Raw genomic sequence first — 15,583 nt, 5'->3', positions numbered from 1 at the left:
CAAAAGGCAGAGCAAGTTATTAAAAACGTAAAAGACGGAGGAAATTATTAGAAACGCAAAAACAGAAAATTATTAAAAATGCAAAATAAGAGCAAATTAATAAAATCGCAAAAGACAGAGGAAATTATTAAAAATGTTAAAGACAGAGGAAATTATTAAAAACGCAAAAACAAAGAAAATTATTAAAAACGCAAAAGACAGATAAAATTATTAACAACGCAAAAGAGAAGAAATTATTAAAACCGCAAAATAAAGAGCAAATTATTAAAACCGCAAAAGACAGAGGAAACTATTAAAAACGCAAAAGACAGAGGAAATTATTAAAAACGCAAGAGACAGAGGTAATTATTAAAAACGCAAAAAACAGAGGAAATTATTAAAAACGCAAAAGGGAGAGGAAATTATTAGCAACGCAAAAGGCAGAGGAAGTTATTAAAAACGTAAAAGACGGAGGAAATTATTAGAAACGCAAAAACAGAAAATTATTAAAAATGCAAAATAAGAGCAAATTAATAAAAACGCAAAGACAGAGGAAGTTATTAAAAATGTTAAAGACAGAGGAAATTATTAAAAACGCAAAAGACAGAGTAAATTATTAAAAACGCAAAAGACAGAGGAAATTATTAAAAACGGAAAAGACAGAGGAAATTATTAAAAACGAAAAAGGCAGAGGAAATTATTAGCAACGCAAAAGACAGAGGAAGTTATTAAAAACGTAAAAAACGGAGGAAATTATTAGAAACGCAAAAACAGAAAATTATTAAAAATGCAAAATAAGAGCAAATTAATAAAATCGCAAAAGACAGAGGAATTATTAAAAATGTTAAAGACAGAGGAAATTAATAAAAACGCAAAAGACAGAGGAAATTATTAAAAACGCAAAAGACAAAGGAAATGATTAAAACGCAAAATAAGTAACAAGTTATTAAAAACGCAAAAGACAGAGGAAATTATTAAAAACGCAGAAGACAGAGAAAATTATTAAAAACGCAAAAGAGAGAGGAAATTATTAAAACCGCAAAATAAAGAGCAAATTATTAAAAACGCAAAAGGTAGAGGAAATTATTAACAATGCAAAAGACGGAGGAAATTTTTAAAAACGCAAAAGACAGAGGAAATTATTAAAAACGCGAAAACAGAGAAAACTATTAAAAATGTAAAAGACGGAGGAAATTATTAGAAACGCAAAAACAGAGAAAATTATTAAAAACGCAAAAGACAGAGGAAATTATTAAAGACGCAAAAGACAGAGGAAATTATTAAAAACGCAAAAGGCAGAGGAAATTATTAGCAACGCAAAAGACAGAGGAAGATATTAAAAACGTAAAAGACGGAGGAAATTATTAAAAACGCATAAGAGAGAGGAAATTAATAAAAACGCGAAAGACAGAGGAAAATATTAAGAACGCAAAGGACAGAGGAAATTATTAAAAACGCAAAAGACAGAGGAAATTATTAAAAACGCATAAGACAGAGGAAATTATTAAAACGCAAAATAAGGAGCAAGTTATTAAAAACGCAAAAGACAGAGGAAATTATTAAAAACGCAAAAAGAGAGAAAATTATTAAAAACGCAAAATTAGGTGCAAATTATTAAAAATGCAAAAGACAGAAGTTATTAAAAACTCAAAAGACAGAGGAAATTATTTACAACGCAAAAGACAGAGGTTGTCATTAAAAAAGCAATAGACAGAGGAAATTATTAAAAACGCAAAGGACAGAGGAAATTATTAAAAGCGCAAAAGGCAGAGGAAATAATTAAAAACGTTAAAGGCAGAGAAAATTATTAACAACGCAAAAGACAGAGGAAGTTATTGAAAACCCAAAAGGCAAAGGAAATTACTAAAACGCAAAATAAGGAGCAAGTTATTAAAAACGCAAAAGACAGAGGAAATTATTAAAAACGCAAAAACAGAGAAAATTATTAAAAACGCAAAATAAGGTGCAAATTATTAAAAATGCAAAAGACAGAAGTTATTAAAAACTCAAAAGACAGAGGAAATTATTAACACACGCAAAAGACAGAGGAAGTTATTAAAAATGCAAAAGACAGAGCAAATTATTAACAACGCAAAGGACAGACGAAATTATTAAAAACGCATAAGACAGAGGAAATTATTAAAAACGCAAAAGACAGAGGAAATTATTAACAACGCAAAAGACAGAGTAAATTATTAAAAATGTTAAAGACAGAAGAATTTATTGACAACGCAAAATACAGAGGAAGTCATTAAAAACGCAAAAGACAGAGAAAATTATTAATAACGCAAAAGACAGAGGAAGTTATTAAAAACGCAAAAGACAGAGGAAATTAATAAAAACGCAAAATAAGGAGCAAATTATTAAAAACGCAAAGGACAGAGAAAATTATGAAAAACGCAAAAGACAGAGGAAATTATTAACAACGCAAAAGACGGAGGAAGTTATTAAAAACGCAAAAGACAGAGGAAGTTATTAAAACCGCAAAAGACAAACGAAATGATTGAAAACGCAAAATACAGAGGAAATTATTAACAACGCAAAGGACAGAGGAAATTATTAAAAACGCAAAATAAAGAGGAAATTATTAAAAACGCAAAGGACAGAAGAAATTATTAAAAACGCAGAAGACAGAGGAAATTATTAACAACGCAAAAGACAGAGGAAGTTATTATAAAAGCAAAAGACAGAAGAAATTATTAAAAACGCAAATAAGGAGCAAACTATTAAAAACGCAAAAGACAGAGGAAATTATTAAAAACGCAAAAGGAAGAGGAAATTATTAAAAACGCAAAGGACAGAGGAAATTATTAAAAACTCAAAATATAGAGGAAATTATTAACAACGCAAAAGACAGAGCAAATTACTGAAAACGCACAAGACAGAGGAAATTATTAAATACGTTCAAGGCAGAGAAAATTATTAACAACGCAAAAGACAGAGGAAGTTATGAAAAACTCAAAAGACAGAGGAAATTTTTAACACACGCAAAGGACAGTAGTAATTATTAAAAACGCTAAGACAGAGGAAATTATTAAAAACGCAAAAGACAGAGGAAATTATTAATAACGTAAAAGACAGAGGAATTTATTGAAAAAGAAAGAGACAGAGGAAATTATTAACAACGCAAAAGACAGAGGAAATTATTAAAAACGCAAAAGACAGGAAATTATTAACAACCCAAAAGACAGAGGAAGTAATTAAAAACGCAAAAGACAGAGGAAATTATTAAAAACGCAAAAGACAAAGGTAAAATAAATAAGTTGGCTATATATATATATATATATATATATATATATATATATATATATATATATATATATATATATATATATATATATATATATATATATATATATATAGTTAGCAAATTTTTTATTTTACCTTTGTCTTTTGCGTATATATATATATATTGATTTAGTCGCTCTTTAGGAGACTCAATATTGAGTAATCCTGGTATAATATTTGTTTGCTATTTCCAATTGGTGTACAAAAACATGTTTTTTAAAGGCTTTTTTTTTGGCCAAAGGAGACAAACAAATCAAATAGAAGTAGTGAGAGTAGTTACTTCATATCAAGAAGGTTTTTCCATCAGAAGTATGGCTCAAATCAATAATTCACTAATATCTAGGCTTATGACCCAATGTCTAGAGGTTGGCATAATTACAAGAAAACCTCATTAATTTGGTAAAATATGAAGATACAGCAAGAAGCGCGGAACATTTTTGATCTTATATTTTCCAAAATTCACTTTTTCAATTTTTATTTGTAATGGTTATTTTGAATGTTAATATTTTGTTAGAATGCAGTAGTTTTAATAAGATTCAATTATACTTTTTGGAAAAATACAAAGTAATTAAAGAAGTGCTACTTTTTCATTTTGACCAGATTATTTGCGATGTAAGATGCACAAAAGATTTTGACTTTGTGTTAATTTGGTACAAGTCTGTAGTTCATTTATTAAAAATGTAATTCGAATTTTTTTTTTTAAACATCAAGTTATACTTTCAGAAAGTTGAATATATCGATTAATAATCTGACTAAACGATTTAAGTTTGCTCAAATTCTGGGTGATACTTATACGCTAGGGTACAGTAAATATAATGACGTAACCGATAAGGGTAAAGATGTTGCCAACATAACTTGCGCGTTGATTAAATCCCGTATTTTATTACGCTTAATTAATTTTTTTCTCGAACTTCTAAAACTACTTACAAACTCGCGGATTAATTTTTGCAAACTATGAAACGGAAGATTAGCCCGGCACCGAAGTCGACCCGTTTGGGAATTCGTAAAGTATTCTAACCATGAGAAATTAAAAAATGAAATTTACGTAACGTGAAAAATGAAAGCCGAGCCGCGGTGAACAACGCAAAAGCGGTAGGGGTACGTATAGACCGGCAGCAATTTAACAACAAAGACGTATATTTCCCGCGAGGTCGAGTAATTTAGGTATCAAAACATTTTTTATCGTTTATGTTCTGCCTAATTTACTCGATGGATTTAAAACGGATTTTTTTCGAGCCGAATCTCAACCGTAAAATTCGATTGCGCCTTTGAAAAAAAAAAAGAAAAAAGAACACACCTAGCGTGGAATTTTAAAGTTCGTACACGTGGAAATAGGCGGATATAGTTGGACTAATTGAAATTGGCATTTACGTCGTGTTCAGATTAGGCAACGATCATTCTATCACACTATCTTGAGTCTATCTATCTATCTATCGATAAAACCCTCACCATCGAGGTCTCAAGACAGGCAATATGCAAAATTCGACATCATCTAAATGCTCAAACAACTCTTACAAAGTTTATAATTTCCAACCATATCCCCAGAAATATTTAATTTTTCCTGAAATTACAAAAAAAACGATTTCAGAATATTTCTTAAATATGAATGGTGCCTTTTTTATGACATGCAAATGACATCGATAGAGTTCTCTGAACGATATACCGGTTTTACAATCTTTCATGTTTTTGAAGGAAGGGGCCATTATTTTCGGCAAGTGTCCCACAAGCCAGGGACATATTTAAGATGTTAGCCGACAAGAAATGTGCCGTGATTAAACTTATATTAATTCATATTAGTGAGCCTTTTACAAATCTTCCTAAAACAGTCCTTACTTGAGGCAGCTCGATTTCAATTTGAATTTGCCCATTGGATAGGTTGATTTCCTATATTAACAACACACTGGAAAACTTAAACTAATTTCCAATTTAAGGGTGGAAAAAAATTTAATAGTGGAAAAGGCAGAATCGTATGTCAAAAATTTAGAACATTTTACTTGGATCTTGGGTTTTCTCAGGATGGATATATTTATTTATTTAAATATTCATTTCTTTCATTCATGGAACTGCGAATCTATTTATTGGGGATTACAAAGAGAAACTTTCATAAAAATTTACCATAGTTAAATACCAGATTATGTGGTAAAAACGGTATATTTCCTGGAGTACTTTACAAAAGCAATAAAGAAATAAAGCGCATGGAAAAACTACTGACGAAGAAGAAGCTAAGTTAAAAAATAAAGAAAAAAAGAATCAAATTGAATGACTCATTTTTCCAAACATCAAAAAACCACTTAATTGCTATATTCTGACCAATATTTGTACAATGAAGAAGCATATTTAAACACGGATTTTAAGGTGTCCCTTTCTTACACTTCATTCTTTGTTAATAAACTAATTGTTGTCTGTAATGCCATATAATTATTGCTTTGTTTGGGACCTGTTACAATTACACAACTTAGTAAAATAAAATTATATTCTAGTCTAGTCAGAAAAATTGTCAAAGCGGACTTCAAGTATCCAAAAATTCTGTAAACACTTCAGGAATCAAACTATTGAATAGCTTACCACTTTCACCAAGGAAGTCCAATCCTTTAAATGAATGAAAAATGAATAAAAAAAGTGTTCATTCGGAAAATTGTTGAATTAACCAAAACTATCTCAAAATTCCATGTTTTAAGTTAGTGTCAAATGAATGCCGAACCAAAATAATGTGCAAATGAAATTCGAGATTAATTTGGAGCAAGAATATATGACGTACGTGGCAAGTTAAATTGATCGCACTTTAGGAGTAAGTGCTTCCCACGTTTAAATAAAAACTTTCAACTGGCCCTAACCTTTTTGATGAATTTTTAATTAACAATCAGGTTGCCGCTTAAACTTCGGGTCACCTACAATTAATTTACATACTAAAGCGTTCGGAAGGCAAGTCTCGCTGTACCCATATTCCAGCAAATTCTCCACATTTCGAATGAAGACAAAAAGAGCATACTTACTATGTAAACAAACTCGTCGAAAATTGTGGCAGTTCCGTGAGGAAGGTTTATTTTTGACTGGAGAACGTAGGATGGCCCGTTCTGATCGATTTCCAGCTTCCCCTTTACTGTCGGATATATTATTACATCCAGTTCAATCAGACCCTCCCAGCTAAGGAAATCCGCATCTTCGTTTCGATTCTTGGTCACCGTTTTCGCTGAATATGCTCTTGTGACGTTAATTCCCAATTCTTTTAATGGCTTCCGCTTCGGTTGACCGACTAGTTTCACCCCTAACTGAAAACGATATTCTTTATCAAATAAGGACTTAATCAATAATAATAATAATGATTTATTGATGATAACAACAATAAATACAAACTTAAATAAAACTTGGACATTGATTAACATAATTTAAAAAATTGTCGAAAAGTAATTTTTAATTAACAGTTTTTCCGGTTCATGAGTAATCGATTATAATATCATTTCTATTTCTAATATGACGATTGTGAATATCTGCATGAAAAGTACGTTTATTCCAACTCTCTTTAACAAACATCAGTGTTGAACAGATATTATATGAAGGTGCCGTTAAAAGTCCTGCCCAGACTGGGCACTTGAGCAAAAAGTATCATCGACGAACAATGAAAAAACAACATCAGTGACATATTCTTGGAGATCATTTACATAGGCTAAAAATAAGAGACATCATGAGGGGAGCCTTGGGGTACTCCATGTTCTACAGATTGAACTTTTGATGGGCACACCCTTCAAGACAACAATTTCCTCCCTCTGTAATTTCCCTAGAAGGACAGAATGCTGGACACAGTCGAATGTTTTGTAAGGATCCCGCAGAACTATGCCCACAAACTCTTTAATTTCAAAAGCAGTATAAATCTGATATACCATGAGCGCAAGTCGATCTGCCGCACCTAGACACAAATTGGCTCGAAAAAAACAAACTATTGTTCTCAAAGTAAGCAGAAATTTGAGAACATAACAATAATAACAACAATTTTCCTGATGGTTGGTATGATAGATATTGGTCGATAATTATTTATATCATCCCATCATCCTATTAATCAATTTTGTCAAAGAAATATTTAATATACTTAAAAATATACGGAAAAGAAAATACCCTATATGTGACCCTCACAAATTCGATTTTATTATTATTATTATTAATAACATTGGAAATTCATTTTGTGGAAATACTAAGGAAAACCCAGCATTACTTTCTTTGTTAATATCCTACAGAGCTTTAGCAGTTTTAGTGGTATTGTTTATAAATGAAGAATTGGCTCCTTACTTGATCAAGGAATATTTCCGATATTTAGGAAAATAGGATGTGGATGTATCAAACATCAAAATCCAATTTTCCCTGAGTTATGGGCCTCTATTTAATTGCTTAATCCTTGAATGTCATTTGAGAGTGCAAATTACAACAGAAAGCTTTATTGTCTTGACTTTATTGTGTTGTTTATAATAAACATCCATAACGTGTTCACAATTTCAAAATACAATAATGTGGCCAATAATTTACAACCATAATAACCCTAATTGATACCCAGAATTTATTGGAATTTTTAGGTAATATTAAACTTTCCAAAGCGTTAATAAAAAATGTAGTTCAACTAGCGCTTTGAACAATGCGACATACCTATAAATCGCTGAAAACTTTTACAGTACGATAAACAATTAAAAAGGCATCGGACTGTGTTATCCATCAATTGTCAGATCTGTTATTGTCGATGTTCGCGATAGAAAAGTATAAATTAAAAATCTATTTGTGGCAGCCGATCAGCCCGAACATTTAACAAAACGCATCGAAACGTATTGTAATTTTTTGCAAACCAATGCAGAAATTTGTTATAATAAGTGAGCCGGGGAATCTACACACAAAGTGTTTAATGGCAAATAAATGCAAAAATCGGCATTTTCCGTTACAGCAAAAAAAAATAATGCGTTGTATAGATCCAAAAGGTAAAACATATTCGCAATATTTCGTTCATATGGGTGAAATGAGATTTCTGAAATAATGAAAACAATGCGCTTTGCTTAAAATTTCATTGAAACGCGAATGATTTCGGAACTTTGAGCTTCAATTTTGAATTTCGCCTAGCGTAAAAAAATTTCGTTCAATTTCCGGTTGCCGGAAGTGTTTATTGTTACACGTTGCGCTAAAACACAAAGTTCCTAAAGGTCAGTTTCAATCAAATTCGAATATCTGGCTTTTACGCCGGATTTGGATGATTATTACATTCTCACTAGAATCACTTTGTTCTTGCCTCTCATTATAGCTTTTCCGTTAATAGGGTGAAAACCATATTATTTTCAGCAGATATGCGATCGACAACATGGTCGTAGGTAGAATTTCCGAACTCATTTATTCAGGTTTTACAAGAGTCTATAATGTTAATAGAATATATCTTCTAATTCTTGCATCATTTCAGGCTAGCCAAATGTATAATTGTTATAGCGACAAGCTTATAAGATCCGCACAGTAGATGAAAACATCAACAGTTTCTCAACATCACGGCGAAACGGGTCATCAAATAAACTCATATGTAGCTATCAAATGAATTAATTGAAAAAAGTAAACATTCAAGCAACCTCGATGCCGGTGTCTCTATTTTGGGAATTCGATCATCCATTGTTGCTGGTGTATAAGAGTGAGTGGGTTCGGACATCACTTTCCAGAAAACAAAAGTAATTAGTCTGTTGTTTACGATACTGTTCAAATTAAAATATCGCATCTTTAGCAGTTTTTTATTTATTCCCAATAATATACCCACAAAAACGGAAATTCTTAGGATGTTTTAGATTCTTTGGACCATAAATGACAAACCTTGTATATAATTCAAACAATGTTCGAAATAGAGGTTATAGCCCTGGATCTCCCACGTTTCGTGGTATAGGAGTTTTTCTATTAGAATCAGTGGTTTTAAAGAAAATACTTGTTTTATGAAACCATGCAGTACGTCGTAATAGTAAATGACGTCATCGACTGATGACATACACTGAACCCGAGGAATAAGATTTTTTCAAATATCTCGAACCGCGTATGCATATGCCACTGTTTGAACCAATTGATAATATTTTTTACAAATTTTGTTTTAAGGTTAATAATTTTCTATAGAAAAAAACAATTTTCATAGTCTTTTAGATTTTTTTCTACAATTGACAAACCCTGTATATAATTGAAAAAATGCCTGGAATAACACTTGCAGTCCTCGACCTTCCGCGATTTACGGTTCAATAATTTTGCCGATAGATTTAATAGTTTTCGAGACATCAATTTTTTTATAGAGACCAAAATGAGGACAAATAATTTTTCGAAAATTTTTAAAAACTATTTGGCGATGCCGGATTGCACCTAGCTTTTATAATTTGCATGCGGTGGTGGACTTCTACTACCAACGTGATAAATTTGAAGTCAATAGCTGCAAATTACGGGTACTTGCTGCATTTTTCAGCATAACACGTTATATCTCTAAAACCCTGTACAATATGTGAACACTTTAAATACAAGGGTTTTACCTCTTTATGGGCTAAACTTTCATGTAGAAGAAACTGCCTACTGAGTACCAGTACTTAACTTACAGTCCATTTTCCGTTTAAAGGCAACTCAATTTTCAGATTTTTCGTAATAACGGCGCACCCTGTATATTTTTTAAGAAATATCAAGAATAAAAGTTTATGGGCGTCAATATTCTGCGTCTTTTCCTTCAAGAATTTTTTCGATCCGATGAACGATTTTAGAGAAATACTCACTTTTTGATTTTTGAAAAAAATTGTTTTGAAATTTTAAAAAATATTTCCCATTAACTGATCCCTCTCAATTTCAATAATCTCCGTCACGGGCCTAAGCTTTATACTTTTGCTAAATTTCAAATCGATAGGTTCAAATTTCGGACACTTATCGTGTTTCATAACAAAGTTCAAAAAACAGTCGAAAATCGAAAAAAAAAAATATGAACGCCAAGGTCTGATCGAGGCCATTTTTAAGTAAATTGTGCGGATCGCGGACTGTAAAAAAGGAGCCAAATTTCAAGCTCCTACCTTAATCCGTTCGAAAGTTATGGCCATAAATGGGTTCGGTCTATAGAGAACAACAAAAAAAAATTCGCGCGTATGCTCTCAAAAATAATCGATTTTATCGATTTTACAATAATTCTCCCTTGTCAGTGAAAGTAAAGGTTATTCTTTTAAATGTATATGATTGCCTTAGATAGGGTAATCCTAGTTTTACGATACAAGAAAATGTTGAATAATGTTGCAAAACGGATGAAACTGGAAATTATTGATATAATTGTAAGAAGATCAAGTGAAACCTCCAAAAAGCGTCCAGAACTCCTAAATAATTTTGCCTATCCCTCGACAGATTCCATATAAAACCAAAACTATTTAGAAACTCTCTTAATCATTTAAACACACGTTTTACCACTGAATTAGAAATTAATAGTAACCTCCTTCTTGGATATTCTCATTAATAGAAAATCAGAGCTAACATTGAGTAATTCAGGTTACAGAAAGCCTACGCACACAGACAAATAAGATATCAGTAACGTTAACGTCTTGTTTACAGAGCAGTAAAACTACACCTACAACTACTCATATCTCAATTAATTATCACATTATTAAACGTACCATTACAAAAAACGCTTCAATAAAATCTCCCAAAGAAAACAAGTCCGAAAGCAACTTCAAACTTGCAACTGTGGGCCAAAAATTCTTAAGAAATATAATGTTAAAACTAGAGTTACCACTTGTCCAAAAATCTCACAAACATCTTCGATTCAACAACAAGGACAAAATGCAGTTTGAGAAATCAGGAGTTTACAGCATTCCACGCATACGAGAGAGGAAGAACGAAAAATATCAACTAGACTAAAAAAACATAAAAGAGCCTAAGAATATTGCAAATAAACTCAACAGCATTTGCCGAACATAATCATGCAACCGGACATAAAATTTTATTCGATAAAACTAAAATTCTTGCATGTAATCAATTCTTCTACCAAAGACTTTAGCTCCGCCTCCCCCCAAACAGTATATAGGCAGGTACCGAGTCGAATGCAACATCAACAATAAATATTTCAGACTTGTCGAACAGTATATTGATGTTCCGAAGATTACCATGGAGAAGCAGTAGAGCATATTCAGAATTTATTTTGGAGCAAACAAGAGTTTATTGGTAGCCTCAGATTTTAAGAAAAATGCCGAAACACCAACCACAAGCCATTGCGAATTTACACAAGCATAGTTTTTCTGAAATATGACGTGGGAAATATGGAAGATGAACTCAATTATACTATCCTGCACTTACCCCACATACATTTTATTCGCTAAACTAAATTGCAGTTATTTTGGTATTGATGGTCATTGCCCTAAAACTTAGCGCTATTTGCTCGGTTGTCCTTATATAGCTAAAATGTCAGGATAATAAGTGAATTGAAAATTAAAGACCAAATACCATTAATTAAAATTTATATAAAATAATAATATTAATAATAATAAATGAAGTTTATTCGTCGAAAATCAATTACAACAAACATATTTGTATAAATTATATATAGTTATCCGTAAATCGAAAAAAAAAAGCAAAAGAAGTCCGAAATAAAAGCTGAGTTTCATGTTACTTATATTAGATTTTGAATGAACAACAGAAGTGATAGAAAATAAGAGAAAATGAACATAAGTATTTAAATGCGTTTTAACAATTAAAACATAATCCAAAGCACTACCCATAATTCAGGTGGTACCGTTTGTATTTTTTTTTAAGAATTGTCATTCAAACATTTGAATTGTCTAGCAACACTGTTGTAAAGGTTATAAGAAAACGATCTGAAATCTTAAGTTCTGTGTTTCATCTTATTTACTAGATAAGAGGCACATTGAATATATATATATATATATATATATATATATATATATATATATATATATATATATATATATATATATATATATATATATATATATATATATATATATATATATATATATATATAATCACGTATTGATTACCGGATGGAAAAATGCGATGACACTATATTCCGGGATTTCATCCGTTCGCTTGTAGAACTCCGACTGGAATCCTGCAGACGTTTCGCCAAAATCTCACTTGGCATCTTCAATGCTCGCGCTCCGAAAACACTTCGAACAACGCAGGAGTTCAACAAGCGAACGGATGAAATCCCGGAATATAGTGTCATATATATATATATATATATATATATATATATATATATATATATATATATATATATATAAGGATGCACAGCATGGGGATCTCGGAAACTATAAGAGATACAGTGTCGGTTAAATTAGACAAAAGTTGCGCATTTTGATACCGAACAAGATCCCGTTTTACAAATTTGAAAATTCCAAGCCGTTCCGGAAATATCCGAGAAAAACCGAAATATTGCGATTTCGTTTTTATTATTTTTTAAAGCTATTTGAAAAGATATGAAAAAACGGAAAACACTTTTCCATTGGCACTTTTTAATCTCTCCAAATTGACGTTAACAAATTTTCATTACAGCGTTTCGATTCCATGGAACCACCATCAACTTTGATTTTTCTTATGGGACGGAAAAAAAGTACACACAGTATTAGGTTGTGCTTTTCATTGCGAATTCAACGATGTACGATACAATACGGTTACTTATGTTTTTATCCAGAAAAATGGCTTTTTAATACATTTCTAGTATTTTATTGTAGTAGGCCATGAGATCCGAACGATGAAAGGCAAAAGAAAATGGTTGACAAGTTCGAGTTAATGTGTTCATTTATTTACTAACTCTAACTGTTCATTTAACATAACAACTAAATCCAACAAGTTAATGAAAAACAAATTCTATAACAAATGTTCGAATAAATGACCTCCATTTTCTAGGCATAAGTACGCCCGTCTCACGGTAGACTCCAAAACACGACTTAACATTTCAGGAGTAATTTTATTAAACGCTGCTCGTACTGATTGACGTAATTGTTCCTCGTTGTCAAAACATTCTTTGAATACCTCATTTTTTATGTAGCCCCATAAGAAAAAGTCCAAGGGAGTTAAGTCCGGGGACCTTGGAGGCCAAGGTGTTTCACTGTAAGTCCCAATGTATTTTCCATCAAACCGTTCAGTTAAATATTGGCGAACTTCTCTAGAGTTATGGGCTGGGGCACCATCTTGTTGGAACCAGCAGCCTTGCACAGCGCCTAGCGGTAAATCATCTAAGGCATCTTCTAAATCGTGCCTCAAGATGTCAAGGTACCGCTCGGAAGTTAAGGAATTATTATAGAAAATAGGGCCTATAATCTTGCTACCAAAAATCCCACACCAAATATTAAACCCAAAGCGAACTTGATGTCTGGATAGTCTATTAACACGTGGATTTTGTTGCGACCAATAGTGTGTATTGCGCCTGTTACAAATACCGTTATTGGTCACCATACTTTCATCAGACCAAATCACTTTATATGGAAAATTAAAACTCTCATCACACATCCTGGTATACCACTCACAAAAATGTCTACGTCGTTCGTCGTCACCCGGTTTTAATCCTTGACATATTCTGAATTTGTAAGGCTTAAATTCATTTTTCCTTAAAATAAACTGAGCTGTAGATTTAGCTACCCCATTCTGGTCTTCAATTTCTCTGGTAGAAGTTTGTGGATTTTCGATAACAGATTGTAGAACAATGTATTGGTTTTCTTCATTGGAAGGTTTTTGTCGGGATAATGCAGGCTTCTTAAATAATCCATATTCTTTCAGATTAAATAACAAACGCCGAAAAATACTCTTGTCAGGTTGTCTCCGCTCTGGGTATTTGTTAGAATACATACGCTCGGCTTCCACACAATTTCTTTGGCATCAGATGTAGCAAGACAGCATATCACATTTTTCTTCGTTTGTAAAATTATCTCCCTCCATTGTAGAACAAAATAAATTAGAAAAAGACAACAACAATAAAAATACAAAAACAATAACTAAAGGAATAAACTTATGATCGACTGATAACAAAGACAAATAACATTAATGTGTCATTGAAATTGACTGGATGTCATTTTGTCATGGCCTACTCCATTTAAATGCTGAAATGTATTAAAAATCCATTTTTCTGGATAAAAACATAAGTAACCATATTGTATCGTACATCGTTGAATTCGCAATGAAAAGCACAACCTAATACTGTGTGTACTTTTTTTCCGTCCCATAAGAAAAATCAAAGTTGATGGTGGTTCCATGGAATCGAAACGCTGTAATTTAGAGAGATTAAAAAGTGCCAATGGAAAAGTGTTTTCCGTTTTTTCATATCTTTTCAAATAGCTTTAAAAAATATTAAAAACGAAATCGCAATATTTCGGTTTTTCTCGGATATTTCCGGAACGGCTTGGAATTTTCAAATTTGTAAAACGGGATCTTGTTCGGTATCAAAATGCGCAACTTTTGTCTAATTTAACCGACACTGTATCTCTTATAGTTTCCGAGATCCCCATGCTGTGCATCCTTATCTTGGACACACTGTATATATATATATATATATATATATATATATATATATATATATATATATATATATATATATATATATATATATATATATATATATATATTCACATATTGATTCACGGATGGAAAAATGCGATGACACTATATTCCGGGATATCATCCGTTCGCTTGTTGAACTCCGACTGGAATCCTGCAGACGTTTCGCCAAAATCTCACTTGGAATCTTCAATGCTCGTGCTCCGAAAACAGCAGCAGTGTTCGAAGTGTTTTCGGAGCGCGAGCATTGAAGATGCCAAGTGAGATTTTGGCGAAACGTCTGCAGGATTTTTCCATCCGTGAATCAATACGTGAGAATATATATATATATATATATATATATATATATATATATATATATATATATATATATATATATATATACATATATATATATATATATATATATATATATATATATATATATATATATATATATATATATATATATATATATATATATATATATATATATATATATACATATATACATATATATGATGACACTATATTCCGGGATATCATCCGTTCGCTCGTTGAACTCCGACTGGAATCCTGCAAATCTTGCATCCGACTGGAATCCTGCAGACGTTTCGCCAAAATCTCACTTGGCATCTTCAATGCTCGCGCTCCGAAAACACTTCGAACACTCGGAGCGCGAGCATTGAAGATGCCAAGTGAGATTTTGGCGAAACGTCTGCAGGATTCCAGTCGGATGCAAGATTTGCAGGATTCCAGTCGGATGCAGGATTCCAGTCGGAGTTCAACGAGCGAACGGATGATATCCCGGAATATAGTG

At 31.9% G+C, this 15,583-nt stretch overlaps 1 protein-coding gene across 2 annotated transcripts in view; it reads right to left on the bottom strand.

Moving 5' to 3' along the window:
- LOC132708634 (apolipophorins) overlaps positions 1-15,583 on the bottom strand; it is a 219,457-nt gene that overhangs the window by 127,995 nt on the left and 75,879 nt on the right. For both annotated transcript variants that reach the window (XM_060681081.1, XM_060681082.1), the window contains exon 23: positions 6,261-6,536. In XM_060681081.1, coding sequence (XP_060537064.1) covers positions 6,261-6,536 — 276 coding nt within the window. The remainder of the gene's footprint in view (positions 1-6,260; positions 6,537-15,583) is intronic.

The sequence above is a fragment of the Cylas formicarius genome, unplaced genomic scaffold (assembly GCF_029955315.1).
Source record: "Cylas formicarius isolate icCylForm1 unplaced genomic scaffold, icCylForm1.1 PGA_scaffold_12__32_contigs__length_19106922, whole genome shotgun sequence".
NCBI classification, from domain to species: Eukaryota; Metazoa; Arthropoda; class Insecta; order Coleoptera; family Brentidae; genus Cylas; species Cylas formicarius.
The sequence above is the reverse complement of the archived record's forward strand: the minus strand, read 5'-3'. Positions and strand labels throughout refer to the sequence as shown.